We start from the raw sequence: 18963 nt of genomic DNA on the forward strand, positions 1-18963 counted from the left end.
TGCCTACAGACATTCAAAAGAGCTTTCACGTAGGGTTTTCTCCACTGACCCAGTTCTTCTCAACAGATCTGTGGTGAAGGACCAAGTTTTATATTGTTGCTGTTTGTGTGCAAGCTTCTTGGTTTTTAAGAACTCAGGACATACTTCGTTTTGACCTCCTAATAATTTTGCTGCTGCATTAAAAATGAATTGCTTATATTAAAAAATTAAATCCCCCTGTTTTCATTATTATTATTGGGCTCAAGAGACATTAAATTACTCTGTAAAATGACTGTGAAAGTTGCTAAGCCCTTCTTCTCAGTTTCCATACTCACCTTGACTTAGACTGATAGCACCCAGTCCCGGGACTGCTCTTTCCGTAGCAGTGCTCTGGCCTCCTGTGACATATATTTGCAGAAAAAGCAAATTTTTCTTCCTCCTGCGAAGAAAGCTGAAGCTTTCCAGGGGTTTGCTTTCTAACTGCTTCTGGTTTACGACTTGGCGTTTGGAAGGAAGTGAGCGAGGCAGTAGATGGGAGCCGTGAATCGGAGACACGATGTTCTCACGATTAAATTAGCCCACGAGGAGTTTTGATCAGTAATAATTTGACTCCACGCAGATTTTTTAAGTTGGCTGAAAGTTTTGGATGTGGCCTGGAGGCAGCAACCCGAGAGAAGACGAGGGGAGGACAAGTGCTGTGCAGCCTTTAGGGAGTTGCACGTAGCTGTGTGGAATGGAAAATGCTTCTCTGAGCTCCTATCTGTCAGTCCCTGGTGAAAAAGACATGGCTCTTCACGTGAAGCTCCGAGTAACCATGCCTTAGACAGAAATGTAGAACTTTTTCAAACAAAAGCAAGATTTCCCCCACTAAGGAAGGGCAGGTACTTTCATTGTACAGCTCTTTGTGGACTTACATATGGATAGAAAGTGACATTTTACAAAATACTTCCAAATGCATTACTTCATTTTATCCTCACTTCAGGGTTCAAGGCTAGGCGGACATTTAGGATGCTGATCTATAACAAGGGATAAACTGGGATTTAAGTGCGATCAAGGCAGCAAGATAAGCGGAGTGGAGATTCAGTAGCCATACTTCTGGTTGCTTTGCACGGACCTAGCATCTGTACCACCGCTACTCAGTATGTACTGAGACCCCAGAATGACTGTTTATTGCCATTGAGTTAGTGTGAACTTTTCCTGAGGATAAAAATAATCATAGAAGTCCCTCCTTTTTAAAATTTACTATTGGTTAAAAAAAAAAAGAAAAGAAATGAGATTTTCTTGGCAGTTTTAACCTTACCTAAGTACTTCCTGAATTGTTTCCCTTTCCTTTATTATTCTATGTGTAATAATTAATACCTATACTTCTTAAACCACACATCTTCCTCCAAGATGCTTCACAAGTAAATTGTGTTCCATTACCCTGGACCACAATGATAATTATAAATTAGGAATACTTCAACCAGAAAAAAAAAGTTACTCATACACTTGTTTTCATCTGTAATATTTCTTCAACAGCTTGATAATTACATGGTATCCAATGGCATGTGGAAAATATCTATTAAAAAGCATAATGAGAAAAGAAAACTTGCATGTAATGTGTATATTCAAGCAGTTTTATTTCTGCTAATTATTGTTTAAATCTGCCCTCTATACTTATAATTTTAACCTTGTACAAGTTTAGCAAAAGTAAAATGCATGAGTTCTAACAATCTGTAATATATTTTTAAACTTAAAAAAATCAAGAATCTATAATAAGTAAATCAGTGGTAGAGAATTTACCTTAGAAATCTTTTGCCTAATATTCAGTATAAATCATTCTCAGGTGGATTAACATGGTGTTCAAAGGAACATATGCGTATTTTTTGTTTAGCCCTCATTACTCCGTTCCTGTACACAAATATAGTAGTATAATAATGCATTTTTCTTATTCAAATTGTTCGTTATAGAAAAATTGAATATAACACTATTTCCATCGTATATATTCAGTGAGGATCACAGAGGCTTTTGTGTAGTTTTATATTTTTAGTGTCAAGACTTTCATGATAAACGTTGTCTCTGTCCCAATAGTTTCATCTTATGTCTGTATTCTTTTTTTATGAATAACTATTTTAAAAAAATTTTAACATCTTTATTGGAGTATAATTGCTTTACAAAGTACAGTCCTGACATTATAGTAATTTATCTTTACGAATCACATCCTACTGCAATATCTCAAGTAGTTGTCACAATTGTTCAGTGAAGTCCAAGTACAGGCATTTCTATCTCCATTTTATAGAGGAGGGGGGGCTTCCCTGGTGGCGCAGTGTTTGAGAGTCCGCCTGCCGATGCAGGGGACACGGGTTCGTGCCCCGGTCCGGGAAGATCCCACATGCCACGGAGCGGCTGGGCCCGTGAGCCATGACCGCTGAGCCTGCGCATCCGGAGCCTGTACTCCGCAACGGGAGAGGCCACAACAGTGAGAGGCCCGCGTACCGCAAAAAATAAAATAAAATAAAGTAAATAAATATAGAGGAGGGGAACTAGGAGAGTAAAGACAAGATCAGCAGTAAGATCAGATAACAGGCAGAGTTGAAGACGTTCATAGAGGGAAGAAAAGTTGGTCAATATATTGAATTGATTTTTTTTCCCTCAGTCTTTTTTTTTTTTTTACCTCAGTCTTTGCTAAATTGAGGAATATTCTCCATTTTCAGACTTTTTAAGCAGATGGATCGCAAGTGCTAGATCAGGTAGTTCATATCAGGTTCTAGTTGATTAAATAAATGTAAGAAAATTGTCGGAACTGCAGTGCATTGATCTGTTTTTAGTTTTTCTCTTTACAATCTTAAATGTAAAAGATAAATGGTGGATTAAAAAATTAATCAAGGACATGAGATTCTGCCATCTGAGGACATCCAAGAGTCTATCAAACCCTCCTTAATCACCTGTGTGTGTGTGTGTGAAGTACTGTATAAGACTTAGGAAAACAGGAATAAGAAAGCATGTCTGTCTCTCCAGGGCTCTGTCTCTTGGGGAACACAAAGGTACCAATGCAGAAGTTACCCTGGGCATAGAAAACAAGGTATCTGAACTCCATCTCGGCGGTTCAGAGGATTGGGGAGGACAAACCAGAGATACAGGATGTTGTTTTGTTTAGTTTGTTTTCTTTTTACTTAGTGCTATTAAAACTTAAAAGGATAGAAATTGAAATAAAACAAGCACTCCTGTTTTACAGTGTGGATTAAAAATTTACTAAATTCACTGCAACAAATTTTTTATTCAGAATGTGGAATATGGTGATAAAAAGAACCCAGCTCTTAAGGAGTTTATACATTAAAGACGGGATTGGGATTGCGTAGGAAAACAACTAAACCAGATTTTCATTATAAAGCAGAATTAAAAGCATTTTGTCATAGAAATTCAAACAACATGCCATGTGGGAAAACTAGGATTGTTAAGGCTTCAGTAAGAGGGAACTTGGATTAAGTAGAGTTGGTTGTCAGTTGGTGGGTAAGATGATGGAGGATGTGTCTGGAAAAGATGGGAGATGCTTGCTCTGCTCAGGCAGTGGTAACTAGACCCACTTGCCTGGGACACAGAGGGCCCTCTGGGATGTGGTAGGAAAGAGAGACTGGGGAGATGGCACATGGCCACACGGAGCCGAGCGCTTAGGATTTGGAGTTAAACCCAGAGCCCATGGGGAGCAATTATTTGATGAGGGGTGTGACACAATTCAGTGCATGTTTTAGGGAGATCATTTCTGACGTGCACTATAACAGCCTCGATGATGTGAGTTATTAAAAGTGGAAAATAACTGGGGAGCTTTGTGATAGCCCAAGTGAAAGATTTGAAGATTCCAAGTTAGCATGATTGTTCAGAGGGACTGGAGAATGGGTTGATACGTTAGAGGTAACGAGCGCGTATTCCTTCGAGCGGGGGATGATGGAGCCATAACAGATGACTAAACAGAATATACTTAGGTGTATGTGAAGTATGCTTTGCATCCTGGCCTGTGTAGGTTATAACTCAGTCCAACAGTTTCATGTTTCTTACATTGTTACCGTACAGGTGCTGGCATAGTGACATTGGATTCGCGTAATACTTAGATCTCCTCCCTGCTTATTCTTTTGCCTTATCATGAGCTGGACTCAGCTAAGAGGGCTGTGCTCCTTACTGTTTGTGCTCATTTGCCAACAACAAAAAACAATTTATATATTTAATGTAAATATTTACTTTGGAGTCACAACAAATATTTCGAAAAGGATTTAGGGACACAGTACAAGTGAGTTTTGTCTGGTGATTAATGAAGATTTTGTTGTTATTGTTTAGATGAGTTACAAGATCATGTTTACAAGGATATTGGCAAGTGAAATAGACATAACAACATGAATTCTACTCTGCCCCAAATAGAGTGCAAATCGTTGTTTTTTATTGTGTTTTTCATTTATTACTTATTTGCTCACTTACCATATTGTGGGACCGCAGAATTTTTTTTTCCTGGCCAGAGGTTTTCACTGTGGAGAGTCCTACTCTATTCCATAATCATCATTGATAAAGACTGTGCATGAGTGTGTGTGTGCATTTGGCGGGGGGTAAGGGTGGGGCTACATAGACACGTGTCTTAACTTAAGAATGCCATTCAGTCCTTCTACACTTGCAGCATTTTTCTTTTCTGAGCATGCTTTTTCAGCACAGAAGGATAATAGTTTTTCCTAACAGCATGGGGTTTCACCCCACGTATTAAGGATAGTATCGTGGGTGTAGCCTCACAGATTCAGTGTCTGCATCATCTGATAATTATGTGTGTATCCATCTTGACATTCCAGAGTTGGTCCTCCACTTTTCAACTGCAGATGCTTCCACTAACCTTGCAAGGACACCGAGTCGAGACTCATAGCAGTTTTATGCTCGTGAATTTTAGCAGTGGTTACAAGCCTAGTGATGGTCCCAGCTGAGAGAAAAGTGTCAGTGATGGGGAGGGTGGTAGATTTCGGGGCTCCTGCAATAGATGTGTGGGTGTGTCTGTGTGGGTTGGGGGCGGGCAGTGATGGTGGTGGCAGTTAGAGGTAGAAGAGAAGAATTCTGATCCTTGAAGAAGTGGAAAAACAAGCAGTATGAACCTTGTTTTTTTTTTTTTTTTTGGTACGCGGGCCTCTCACTGTTGTGGCCTCTCCCGTTGCGGAGCACAGGCTCCGCACGCGCAGGCTCAGCGGCCATGGCTCACGGGCGCCGCCGCTCCGCGGCATGTGGGATCCTCCCGGAGCGGGGCACGAACCCGTGTCCCCTGCATCGGCAGGCGGACTCTCAACCACTGCGCCACCAGGGAAGCCCAGTATGAACCTTTTTTACCTTTAAGTTCTTACGCTGTCAGTAATGGAGAATAACTAGCGATACCGCATAACGTCAGATACGGCATCAGAGCTCAGGCTGGAGATCAGTCAGGATTTCATGTACATTCTGTATTGAAAGGAATGCATCCTCTTTCCCTTACCTGAATACCCCAGGAATACATGGTATCCCCACGCTGTGAAGCCAGCAGTCAGTTGATAGGAATTAGTTTAATGAATCATAAGGGCTGGTCCTATAAATGGGAGCCCCTAGTGATATTTAGAGAGATAGCAAACCTTTGATTAAAGACGCAGCCTGTGTATAACTTCTGTATGTTTGTGGTCATCAAGGGCGAGGAGGGGTTGGGAGAATGACTGTGAGAAGTGTGTGTAAGGGGGAATACTTGAGGTATTAGCTGCTGAAAAGCAACTTACTTTCACCTATAATCTGCATTTGTCTCTGGACTCAAGTCTTTGCTCTGTGTTGTTGAATGTGGTTTATTGCTTTTCTGTAACGTCAGGAAAGGTCCCTTCTGGTGCATCATAAAACGTGTTGATGGAAACCCCTGGAAACACTGAGCGTCTTTGAGATTTGGGGAGTGATGAGGTGGGAGTGGTTGTCTGTACCCTTCTGCCCTGAGTTCTCCTTTGTGGCAACTTTAATGTCCTCACCTCACAGGACACAGCTTCTCCCCCAGAGGCAGGATCCCCATTGTGGGGAGCGGAGGATGGGCTTTCCACCAGCCTAATGGTTTTCGTTCTTCTAGCTCTGTCATGGAGAGCTGGCAGCATGACCAGCAAAGTACTTGGTCTGCCTCAGTTTCCTCATGTGTTAAAGGGATAATAAAGTCAGTCAGTGTAAGCGTGGAATGAGTTACTATGTAGAGAACATTAGCAGTAGTTCCTGGCACATAGGAGTGCTCAGTAATTCAAACTATAGTAATTCTTAGCTTGCTTCGTCTTAAATTAGAGGGAGATATGTATGTAATAGTCACCCTGAGAATGACTTAAGAAAATTAAATAATTCATTACATTTCAAGAATACAACTTCTCCGTATGCTGGAAAATCATGCCGCAGAGTGTTCCACACTGAACAAAGCTAAAGTAAAACTTGTGCCAGAAATTAATTTTTTTGTATCATTTCGTCCTAACTGAAAAGTACAGAAACTAAAGGATAAATCAGGTATTTAAGTATTCTGAAGCCGAGTATAAACATAGCTGTTACAGTGCGATGGAAGAATCACTTAGAGTTCGTAGTACAGAAGCAGTATCCTCAACAGCTAAGGATGGAAATGGACTGAGCGTCCACTTGCCTAAGTTTCCCATATCTTATATTTTTTGAACCTTGTCTTTCAAAGAATGCAAACGTAGTTCTGCAGGGCAGTGAACAGCCTTGTTATTTGGTAAATTGGGTATTTGCGTTTGTATTAATTGCAGTCCAGAATCACGGCGGTTATAGAGGATGAAAGATTGTTGAAATTACAGATTGAGCACTGTATTTCTCAGGTTATGAAGTTCAGGGAAATATGTAATTATTTCTGAGTTTCCTCAGGTTCCTCTGTTCAACATAATGTTCTGACATACAGAAGGGACAGTTCCAGATATGAAATGCAAATCAGTAGGGGCTGCCCCTGAGCCGTAGCCGGGGTTAATCATGCAAATCTAATGCTGTTCTTGGTATTTCAAGAAAGGTTTTAGTTGAAGTCTCAGGCACATATTGATTTAAAATTCGTACTTCAGAGAGCAGTGTAATTTTTCTTTTACAGCTTCAAATTTTAAAATATAGAACAGGATTTGGAGATCAATTTAGTGACTGGACATCTATCCATCCTTAATAATCCTGAAAAGTTGTGGGAGTTGGGAGGGAAGGGCACCCTTAAAGGATGTGGCGATTTCTAAGCAGATTAAAGAATATATTAGATCTAAAGTTACAAATGTTCTATAGCAAGTCCCTTTGCTTGGAATACGATCAAATCAACCAATTATGCATGGTTACTGAATGTCTGCTCTGGTCAAAGAAGATGGCTAAAACTGGCAAGGACAGACCAAATCACAAATAACACTACAACGAGTTCCTAACTTTGGGAATGGTATAAAATTCCTTTGGAAATGAGACTGTTTACAGGAAGAAATGAAATGTCTTGCTCACAAGTGCAAGCTAACACATTCTAATAGCCGTTTCCGTTGTGCACAAAACGCGTCCGCTTATCTTTCCAAGAACAGTAAAATTTCATATGCTGCTGCCTGACATAAGAATTATGTTGACATATTCTCCATATCGCTGACTCGCTTGTAAGTTAATCTCATCTCACATGAATTTTTCACCAGCTTCACTCTGATGTTGATAAAGGAGATGGTTCCATCAAATACATCTTGTCAGGCGAAGGGGCAAGTTCCATTTTCATTATTGATGAGAACACGGGGGATATTCATGCCACCAAGAGGCTTGACCGCGAGGAGCAGGCCTACTACACCCTCCGCGCCCAGGCGCTGGACCGGCTAACCAACAAGCCCGTGGAGCCCGAGTCGGAGTTCGTCATCAAGATTCAGGACATCAATGACAACGAACCTAAATTCCTGGATGGCCCGTACACTGCCGGAGTTCCCGAAATGTCTCCTGTGGGTAAGTAAAGAGCAAGTTGGTCTTGTACCATCTGATTTTAGGAGGTTTGTATTTAAAATTAAATCACCATAAATACTGGGGAAGAAATCACATTAGCATTTGTGTAGACGTTGCCATTTAGTGTGAGGGGAATATTTGAGATGTGTTAGTAGCCAGTATCCAAATTCTATTTTTTGACACATTATTTTATTTATACGGAAAATTAGGAAATTCTTCCTTTTACACACCTGTCTCAGTGTCTTCAAGAAATTACATAGGTCTTACAATCCCTTTTCAATTTAATATTTAAAATTAAAAAATGATTCAAATTATGCCTAAGAAGTTTAAAAAAAAACACAATAAAATTATCAAACCAAAAAAAAAAAATCATTCTAGACACAGCCCTGTGATGATCTATTACTTTTCCTTTCTCCCCATGTTAAAATAAGAATTCACTATTCTAAGCATCTCTCTGGGGCCAGGGTATCAGGCAAGGCCAGCAGTGTAGCTAGGCTAATATTAGAACCAGCTGGTCTATTTCCTTACAGAGTATGCTTGAACCTGTAAATGTCCATCCACCTGCCACCACTAATCTTTTTGTGATTTCTCCAAAAATTTAAATGCATGAAAATTTATACTGAATTTATAATAATGGTAAAGTGATACTCAGTGTGAGATATATAAAAGAATAATGAAGGCTGTTTTACTCAAAGGCCTTTTGACGTTGCTCCATTACTGGAAAAATGGAAAGTAAATTACCTTTAGCATATACTGTATTTCAAATACTATTAAACTGTCTTTTAAATTCCACTGATTTAGGTACCTTTGGAATAGTTTTCAGCCAGTATGTAATTTAGGTATGGATGATCTTACAAAAAAAAAAAAAAATGATGGAGCTGGAATAGAGACCAGTTGATTTATATCTTTTATTTCGTGTTGTTTATAGTATTGAAGGGGGAAGTTTATTTAAAATAATAATCGAACTTGTATTTTAACACGTATTTCAACTCAAGTCTTTGATTTGTTTTACTTGATTGATTGATTGATCGTTTTACTTTAAATAAAAGTCAGTACGTTCATTCCAGCTTTCGATCCACACATCTGCCATGCTGGGGAGTGGAGTTGCAAAGATGTGTATTACATGTGCCCAATTTAGTGACCCTAAATTTCTGTTCCAGTCAGATTGGAGAGGGAACATTATTTTGGGACCATGGCTCAAGCTGCTAAAGAAATACAACTGAAAATAAGCCAGAGGAATCGATGCTTGCGGACAGGAAAAGTTCTGAGCTGCAGTGGCAGCACCTCACTATAATTATCTTCCGTGTAAATATTTCTTTGACCAAACAGGCTTATTCACACTTTCTCAATACTGTCCACTCCTTCAGAGTGCTTCCTGCTGCTCTTGTATAATGACAAAAACAACAACGATGATGACACCAGCAGCAACAAGATTTGGGAGGTTTTAGAGAAAAGAGAAGGCACGTTGTCCTCTCCAAAGTAGTAATGTTTAGAAAAACAGGAGGTTTTTAGGTGTGTTGAAGCAATTCAGTTCAATGCCGTAATTCTCCTGGGCATTTTGGGCATTCTTCATGGGCTTGCTAAGGTTTTCCTTTCCTGTGTAGAACCCAGCAGTGCAAATTGGATTACTGTGAGCTTTTTGTTCTAGAGGCTGAATAATGCACTGTAGTTTTGGTTCCAGTGGTACCACTCTGATATCAAACAGCATGATTATTATGTGCATGTGTAAGTTATTTTAGTTATTTGATTCCAACAGGTTCAGAACTTTTTAGAAAATGATTTCTCTGTGTCTTCAGGATTTACTTGACACTAATTGAGGTCACTTGGTTAATATCAAAATTTGAGCTAAGAACAATAAATGTCTACATAAAATGTATCCTATGGACTTATAGTGACAGCTTATCAAAGTGTTTAATTCTAACCAAATAGTTATAATAGCCAGTGAATAGTATGGTATATACAACACAAGTTTTCAGTATTTATTATTCAGGCCTACTTTTTTTTTTTTTTCATTGAGAACTAACTAAGATTTGAAACACACTCATAAGTCCCTGGGATCTCTTATTTGTTGCCAGAAGAGCATAGATAAGCGTGACAATACAAGTGTGTGTGTGTGTGCGCGCATGTGTGTTTGTATATGTCTGTGTGCCTGTGCGTGTGTATAAATTATTCAACGAACACTTCAGAAAAAATTATACACAACAAAATTTACTGAAGTATAGCTTTCATTATTTTGTTTGTTTCAAGGTGTTTTCTTTTCCAGTGAAGTAGGAAATCGGTACTTAACCATATCACGAGAATAAATATTGCTGTAACGATGGTGCTGTAAAGATGTTCTCTATTTCCTTATAGAGGAAATAGAGAACATCAAAGTCATTGATTCTAACATTTTAAAATAGTCAAAATCTAATTGTTAAAAAGACTTTTAAATATACATCATTCACTGTTTGGTCCTACCAAGCGTCCATAGAGCGCAATCTCCTAAGTCTATCAAATAAAAAAAATAAAACTTCCGAATTTACAAAATGTGTGTGTGTGTGTATACACAACACACACATACATATTCAAATTTTCCACCCAATCTGAAAGAAAATAGAATTGGTAAGGGAAATCATAATCTGGAAAAGAGAATAGACTTGTAATTATAAGATGGGTATTGGTGACTTATTTAAGGCATTTAGAGAGGGAGATCTACATAGGAATATATCTAAAAGAGATGTTAGACTAAAAATACCATATTTTCAAGAATTTATTAGAAACCAACTTGAACCTTAAAAGAATACAGAAAGGGATTTGTCCCATCCCCATCAGCTGTGTCATAAATGATAAAATAGCATATGCTTAAATATTTAAACTAAGCAAATGTGAGCAGCTGATATTTTTAAGATGATATTCCAAATGGAAATAAAAAGAACAGATCCCACTAAATGCCTTCCATATGGAATAAGTGAATGCATAGCAAAAGGAAGAAGCAATATGACATTCTATCATATGAAATGTAGAAAAACAACCAATGTTGTGATTTTTCAAGTTGCTATGCTTTTTCTCCTTTGGGAGGGTTTGGTTTAAACTTTCATTTCATGCTTTTGTTTTTAAATCAGTGAAAACAAATGAAAAATAAAACTACTACAGGAAGAGACACAGTAGCCACTTAATATCCAGTTAAATGTATCAACTGAATATGCTTTATTCAGTTAATGAAGTTTCAGTTTCTGTCTGGCTTTACTTTGCTACAGCAGTGAGGTTGCCTCAGTGATTTGAGGGTCACGATGTTAGTATTTGTCATGCTGCCTTCTAGACAGTGATTGAGACTTATAGAGATTGCTCTTGATGAAAATTTATTACCCAACCCTGATGGATGAGATGCCTAAAATTTGAGTCCCATCCACTTCTGAATATATATCCCTGCCTAACTTGCACCATCAGTCTTATTTTTTTGCCAACATATTTTCATGTCCCTTAAATATTTCTGAAGGATGAATTATCATTTATCATCTTTTGGGGTTTGTCTTAGGCAAAAAATAAAATATGATATCAATTTTTCATGTACCTTAGAATAAGAAAAATGAGAAACAAATCTAGTGTGGAATCTTTAGCGTTTTGTGAGTTCTTATGTTTTGTGGCATTTGGGAGTTTTTAACTCATTGGTTTTGGGATTGGCACGTAGGCACCTCAGTGGTACAAGTGACAGCAACGGATGCCGATGATCCTACGTACGGCAACAGCGCCCGAGTGGTCTACAGTATCCTGCAAGGACAGCCATACTTCTCAGTGGAGCCAAAGACAGGTAACAATTGACATGCAACTCTCTTTGTAAAGTCATCATTTATATCTTGGCATAGAATTAATAATAGTTATTTTTATTCAGTATAGTTGGAATTGATAACAGACACTATTTTTACTGTGGTTCTCTCAATATGTGTACCATGGTAATAAACAGCATATTATTTATAGAGATATTAGCACATTTTAAGAATATTTTATTCCATTTATCAGTATTCCTACCAAAATTAAACAAAATATTAGATATTGAAAAGTGTTTCAGCTGTTACCTCTTGACTATATAAGAAAATGTTCATCATTCATCTGTAAATGTTTTTTGCTTTGTTTTCTTTAATTAATTCACATAGGAATTACACACAGTAAAATTTAAATCTTAAGCAAAATCTCCTTGCCATGCAGTAGAATATGTACTAGGTTCAGCTTGTCCTTCCAGGGGCTAGTTTTTCTCAGGGAAATTAGTTGAAACATAACACTTAGGATGATGATCTGCTAAATCAAAAACTAAATGACTTTTAATTTCAGAAAAAAAATTATGAATTGCAAAGCTGCCTGGATACAATATGTGGTTGTTTGGCTAGATATTCTGTTTTGTTTTGAAGATGAAATAGTTTATATACCGTAAGACTATAATTTGGAGCACTATTTTCTTGGTTATAAAATAATATTTTATCTATTCTGCTCCTCTGGCTCTGGGTATAGGGAAGTGTGGGCAGGTGCGAAGATGGGTGGGTGTGAGCCATTGGTTTTCTTCATCACTGTGAAAATCCAAAATTTCTCTATATTTTAATAATTTTGCCTTTATCATGGAGAATAATTCTTCCTCAAATAGCAAGTTTGTGATTTTGAAAATTTGATAGTACTTATGATCCTAAATGAATATTTTAATGCCACTTACCCTGTTTTTCATATTATAAAAAATGGCAATATCAAATCATTCTCAAATCACTGGGGGGGATAAACATTTTAAGTGTCTTTTGAGAATAACAGTTGTGCAAAAACAGACGAGTAAATTCGCTGCGAGCTCATCATTCATTAGAATTTTCATAGAGGCTGTGGCACATTTTTTTTACCAATGTTGTGATAAAGTCTGGAAGCTGCCTAGAAAGTCTGATAGAGGAGAAATAGTTCTGATTCAGCGAGTATTGAAGGAGAAGTAAATGAAAGTATCTGGTTTATGATCTGAATCCTGGGAATGTAGAAGTTGTGCTCGTGGTTGATTTAATGATAGATCTGAGAACCTAAATTCAGACACCCACCCATTCCCTTCTATATCTACTCTTTGCAGCCTAGAAAGACATTGACAAGTTTCTGACAATTTGCTCACAAATTGTATACCTCCTGCATTATATAACCTGTTCAAAAATAGCATGTACTAATGCCAAGGGTTAAATATTTTGCTGCTACTAATGATTGGCTTGTGATTTTAGCTTTGCTGTAAGACAATAGGTGTTTCATAGGCCCTGTGTAGGTAAGACCTCACCTGTTGAGCAGCTGGACAATAGTCTGTGTCATGGCATCACATGATTAGTACTTCAAACTTAATTTTAATTTTCAATCTCAAGGACCGTGTATTACAGGAGGTAAAGTTTCATTTAATTTTGTTTCGGTTAAGAGTTTTTAACGCTGTAATCATGGTAATCATTGGGACTTCTCTTTCTTATAGTCATTTGTGCAGAGGTATTCTAGGAATTGTTGTGTCCTCTCTGCTATCATAATATAGAGAATGCATTCCCCCCCCCCGCAAAAAAAAATGGAATTCTATTTTTCTGACAAAAATGGATGGAGAATTTTCAGGCCTTACAAGCATGAAAAGCTGTGCAGACAGTTTGAGGTAGTCTTCCTTAGTTGATGTATGATTCTTACCTATGTAAGAAATAACATTATTTCCCACATCTCCAAATCTAAGGCCTTTTGAGAAGAATGTAAAACTTTTGACAGGAAAAATGCTGAAAATATGTTAAATCAAGATTATATAAAATAGGCCTAGGAAATCACTGTTAAATACATCTCTGAAAGTTTAACTTCTAATTTCTTTTTTAAAAAGGAGTAATATTAGTAATATTAATAATAACCATTACTATTTGTTAATCACATATCATTAACTTAGCCTGGCTAACATCTCTGAGCACACTTACAGGCCACATGACCAGAGGGTAAGTGTATATTCTACATTAATTTCTCAGTCCACAAAGCCAGGATGTGAGTAGCTGCAAAAAACAACGTTGACAATTCAGCAAGCAAAGAGAATGGCACTAGAAACAAGATAGTGTAGCATTAAAAGGACTGCAAAGATATATACACTACCAAACGTAAGGTAGATAGCTAGTGGGAAGCAGCTGCATAGCACAGGGAGATCAGCTAGGTGCTTTGTGACCACCTAGAGGGGTGGGATAGGGAGGGTGGGAGGGAGGGAGACACAAGAGGGAAGAGATATGGGAACATATGTATATGTATAACTGATTCACTTTGTTATAAAGCAGAAACTAACACACCATTGTAAAGCAATTATACTCCAATAAAGATGTAAAAAAAAAAAAATCTCATCACCTAGCTTCATAATGTCCCCAAATTCACAGGGAGTTGAGAATTATTCTAATGTGTTTATCTAGTCTGTAACCTACAAGCAAATAGATCCAGTTTGTCAATCTATTTCATATATGGCAGGACTGGCTACATAATTTGCTATTTGAAATGAAAGTGCAGGCTTCTTGTTCTAAAATTAGTAGGATTTCAGACGTCATCAGCAGAGCAGAAACCAAACATGGGGACAGTGTGTGACTGCACAGACCACAGGGCCATGAAGTTGGCCTTGAAAAATGGTTGGGGTGTCAAATATCACTTGTCATTTAGGAGTTCTTTCTTAAACATAGAGGTGTGACTCTATGGTGCCTGCGTTAGAGATTACATGCATACTTGTTACATCCTAGCTTTAGGTAAGTAATACAGTTGTAACAAAGCCCTCGTCTCTAAATACACCCTTCATGCACGTTCCATCCTGTGGCATGGCTCACGGTGTAGAGGACTTTCACTCCTGTCAGGGCTTCCTCAGGACATCCTCTCACAAGAGTGAGGGGATGTAACGACAGTCCCTTCCTCAGCGACTCTTTATTTGATGCCAGCTCTGTAATCCTTTGATGATCCAGAAGCTTCCATCTCTACTATTGTTGGCTCTTCTCCATGTTTTTATGGTTCTGTTATATGCTTCACGTAGAGGTAGAGAAACCAAATAACACAAGTCTTAGAAAATTTAGAAAAGAATACAAACTTATTGGAAGAGATTCACCTGTACATCTAATGTATCTTGAACCCGACAGCATGAATAGCCCAGCCCTGTGTTACCTGACTGATGTGGTTGCCTAGACTCCTGGGACTAATCCGGAGCTTCAGAATGGACTTCAGAAATGTACACATCTGAATTCTTAAGGAGATTCCATGATAACAGAATATGCTTTAAAAAGCAAAACAAAACATTGATGGCGGGTAGGAGATAAGAAAATCATCTGAAAATTTATTCCCATACCAAAAACTAGACAGTTTTTGCATAATACTAGTGATAAATTGATGTTTCATACACAATACTTTTTTGTGGACATGGATTATAAATAAATAAAAAGTTCTGGGTTACTGGTCAGATGTACATCTATAGAAAAATGATTATTCAGAAAGCCAGAAATCTGAGCCAGTCTCTTTTCTAAAGAGTTACAGGATATATTCTTCTCATCATAAGTGGCTTAAAATTATTGACTTTTAAAATTAAATATTATCCTCTCCCATGAAAACCTCACAGAACTGTAAGGTTATGATTAGGCAAGACTGGCCTTTACCACATCAGAGACATAGTAAAAACAGTTTCTGTGTGTGTGTGTGTGTGTGTGTGTGTGTGTGTGTGTCTCTATATAATATACAGCAAAATGCAGATCAAATCCAACGTATGAGAATTCTTTTCCAAATGTATACAGTTGATACTCAAAAGTAAAAAGCTAGCAAAAGCCATAGAACTAGAAATCTATTATGTTTGAATGTTCTTATTTAAATTCACTTCTCTCCCAGTTATTTCATTCTTGTAAAAAATATGTTTAATAATTGAGGTATTTGGAAATTACCTTTGCCACCTGCATTTCTTTGCAAACTTTGTGATGATTTTTGCTTTGGAGGAGTGTTATATATAGGCTCATTCGTAAAGAGACAATTAGATGTGTGAAAAATAAGTGAGTAACTTTTACTACCACACTTCTCCCCTGATAATTCTGTTTTCTTTCAAATAACGCTGCTGAGCAAAACCATGAGAAGATGAGGCGGCTGTGTTTTCTTTGCTGATTAGCTGAGATGTTATGGACCTCTCTCCATCATAATACATGTGCAAGGGTACAAACTCACTTACACATGTTGATTTTGGAAGGAAAATGAGAGATGAATAGAAATTAAAAATGAAAACTGAATGAGTAAGAAATTTTGCTAGAACTTCACTAATATTTGATCTATATGAAATGCACCATTAGTTAAATATTCAAGATTGTCAATGCTCAATGTATAAAAAAGTATTACAAGTAAAGATGATTAACATCAAAGAGGAAAGGGAAGGTGGGAGGGGTGGAGGGGGAGGGAGAGAGAGAGAGAGAGAGAGAAAGAGAGAGAGAGAAAGAGAGAGAGAGAGAGATGTAAGTCCCAGAACTCTTAGACAAAGATTGTTATGCTTGGTAACCGTGTGTCTTACTGAGGTCAGTACTCAATGCCTTATATATTAGAGTTAAGGGAAGTATTGAAGAACAGACATGAAACGTTCATAGAATCTTTATGGCTCTAAGAAGAATATTTATGTCTCAGACAATTATCAATGAACCAAATGGGTATATGACTATGTTTCTTTTGATTGTCATTTTGATGTTTCAGAGATTAACTATAAGCAGTGTGTAGGTAACCGAAAGAGTTCAGTGAAAGGGTTACTTAGACCTTGTATTGCTGTGCTTGTAGCAACAGCGTCCAGTATAGTGTATTAGAATAAGTGATTGTTAAAACAACAGCAATAACAACAAATGGCCTACTCAAAGAAGTATAATTTAAATGCTTAAAATACTGATATATTGTTGGGGTGTGTATGTGTATATATATATGTGTATGTATTTGATAGCTATTGCTTAGAACTAAGTAACAATAAGGTTGCTTAAGATGGTGTGAGTGTTACTCAGCTTGGAATCTTGAGAACCAGTAACATATTGTTTAAGTTATTCTTAAACTATTGAAAGATTTTCTCATCTCTTCCCCACTCCTAGAATATTTACGGAACTGTAGAATATTGTGAAGAATAGGGAAGGCCTGATACAGTATAACGTGGGCTTGTAACTTATACTTAAGGCTGAAATATAACACACACAGACCATTTTTACATGTGTCCATGGAAGAATCAGCATTTGAACAATTTAAATTGGCAGCTTTTAAAAAACATTTTATAAATTTGGAGGATATAAAAACATTTTTATGCTGAACATGAGGGAAAAAAAACATTTATCCCAACTTGTTTACAATTATGTTCTCCCAAAGAATCATCCTTTATCAAACAGCCCAGTTTTGCCCCTGAGAAGTCCGTGATACCAGAGTTCCTGTTCCTCACATCTGAGTCATTGGGGATTTAAATTCTGACTTAAACTCTAAAAGTTAGAATCTATTTAATAAAATGATTAGACATTTTTCAAACAAAGTCGATAAAAGGGTTCTAGGTAGGTAGGTAAGATGTCTTCATTGGAAATGATGGAAGTACAGGAAATGATTAAGTAGGATTCTAGACTCCTTCTGGTATCTAATTAGCAAAGATGGCCTCATATTGCTAGTTTCGAGATCTGTACAGGGCAATATTGAATACATAGGTTTTCATTTGACATAATCTATGTGCGTATACTAAGTATATTATGTTAAGTATATAATGTCATTTTATATATTTACATATAGCGTAAACGAAATTCTATCTCATAAACATACTATTACCTAACCTATTTATGTAATAAATAGTTATTAATATAAAACCACTAATTTAGTGCAGCAGTGATTATTGAGTCAAGCTTTCCTACCAAGCAACATGAAGTTCTGAAATCAAATTTTCATACCTCTGAAGTCTTAAAGGCTATCCATATTAAATGCAATTGGTTTGAAAGAAACAATACAAAACATCAATATTTTTAGTGTCTTGATTTCCATTAACACAGTCATTCTCATCTATAGTACTTTTTCTCAGACCTTTAGATACAGCATAAAGTCATCCAGCAGCATAGTTTGGAATGGTGTTTTGTTTATTAAACATACATAACTCTCATTCCTTTTATTTATGGAATAGTTATTTTGCTGGAAAAGAGGTAGTAGCTGGAAGAGAGTTAGGGACCATAGCTGCAAGGTTTGTGGTGATTTCACATCACTGGGAATTAAGCTGTTGGAGAGGGTGAAAGAGAAAAAGAGAGGTTCATTGTCATATACTTGTACAGGCCACTGCCCGTTCTTCTAGAGGAGTATATTTTATTTATTATAAGTTGGTATTTCCTGAACCATACATTTCCATAAAATCTAAAGATAATCCTCTCTCTCCGCTTTTCTGCATTACAGCGTTTTCTGTGTTTGTGATGTTGTATATAATTACTATATCCCTTTGGCCTTTAATATGCATTGCAATTATTAAAAGGAAAAAAACAAAAGGCAACAACTCAAGAGCTATTTTCTACCTATGTCAGTGTTCTTCGCTAGTATAAATGCAGTGATTCATGATGCATTTTACTGGGATTTGAAATTTTACAGGAGTCATCAAGACCGCCCTTCCAAACATGGATAGAGAGGCTAAAGACCAGTATTTGCTTGTTATTCAGGCAAAGGATATGGTTGGTCAAAACGGAGGACTCTCTGGAACCACGTCGGTCACCGTGACCCTAACTGATGTCAACGACAACCCGCCTCGCTTTCCTCGAAGTAAGCTGTTCTGTTGCACGTTGCAAGCACATTCGTTTTCCTTGCCAGATTATAAAAATGTCTTTAAAAAGGAGTTTTTCCAAATACTTCTCAAACAAATAATTATCTTAACTACATTCTCCCCCAGTTTTAGCAGAGGCATGACTTTTAATTCAGTAATATGGAATAATAAGGGTATTGAAAATAATTAGAAGTAATTATATCTTTATATTACTTCTATCTTAAATATAATATGCTGTTTCTTCTGTTCACACTTTGAATACTAGACAGTTATGAAGTTTGTTTATGCATTAATCTTTTTATTCAAATACATGCTACTCTTTACATTCT

At 37.2% G+C, this 18963-nt stretch overlaps 1 protein-coding gene across 1 annotated transcript in view; it reads left to right on the forward strand.

Moving 5' to 3' along the window:
* Positions 1-18963, forward strand: part of CDH7 (cadherin 7) — a gene marked incomplete at both ends in the record, with an annotated part of 110647 nt that overhangs the window by 36176 nt on the left and 55508 nt on the right. Inside the window, 3 exons of the mRNA XM_082668061.1 lie at positions 7614-7908; positions 11573-11692; positions 18466-18633. Coding sequence (XP_082524187.1) covers positions 7614-7908; positions 11573-11692; positions 18466-18633 — 583 coding nt within the window. The remainder of the gene's footprint in view (positions 1-7613; positions 7909-11572; positions 11693-18465; positions 18634-18963) is intronic.

This window comes from Grampus griseus, assembly GCF_964374135.1.
Source record: "Grampus griseus genome assembly, chromosome: 12".
In the NCBI taxonomy this organism is placed as follows: Eukaryota; Metazoa; Chordata; class Mammalia; order Artiodactyla; family Delphinidae; genus Grampus; species Grampus griseus.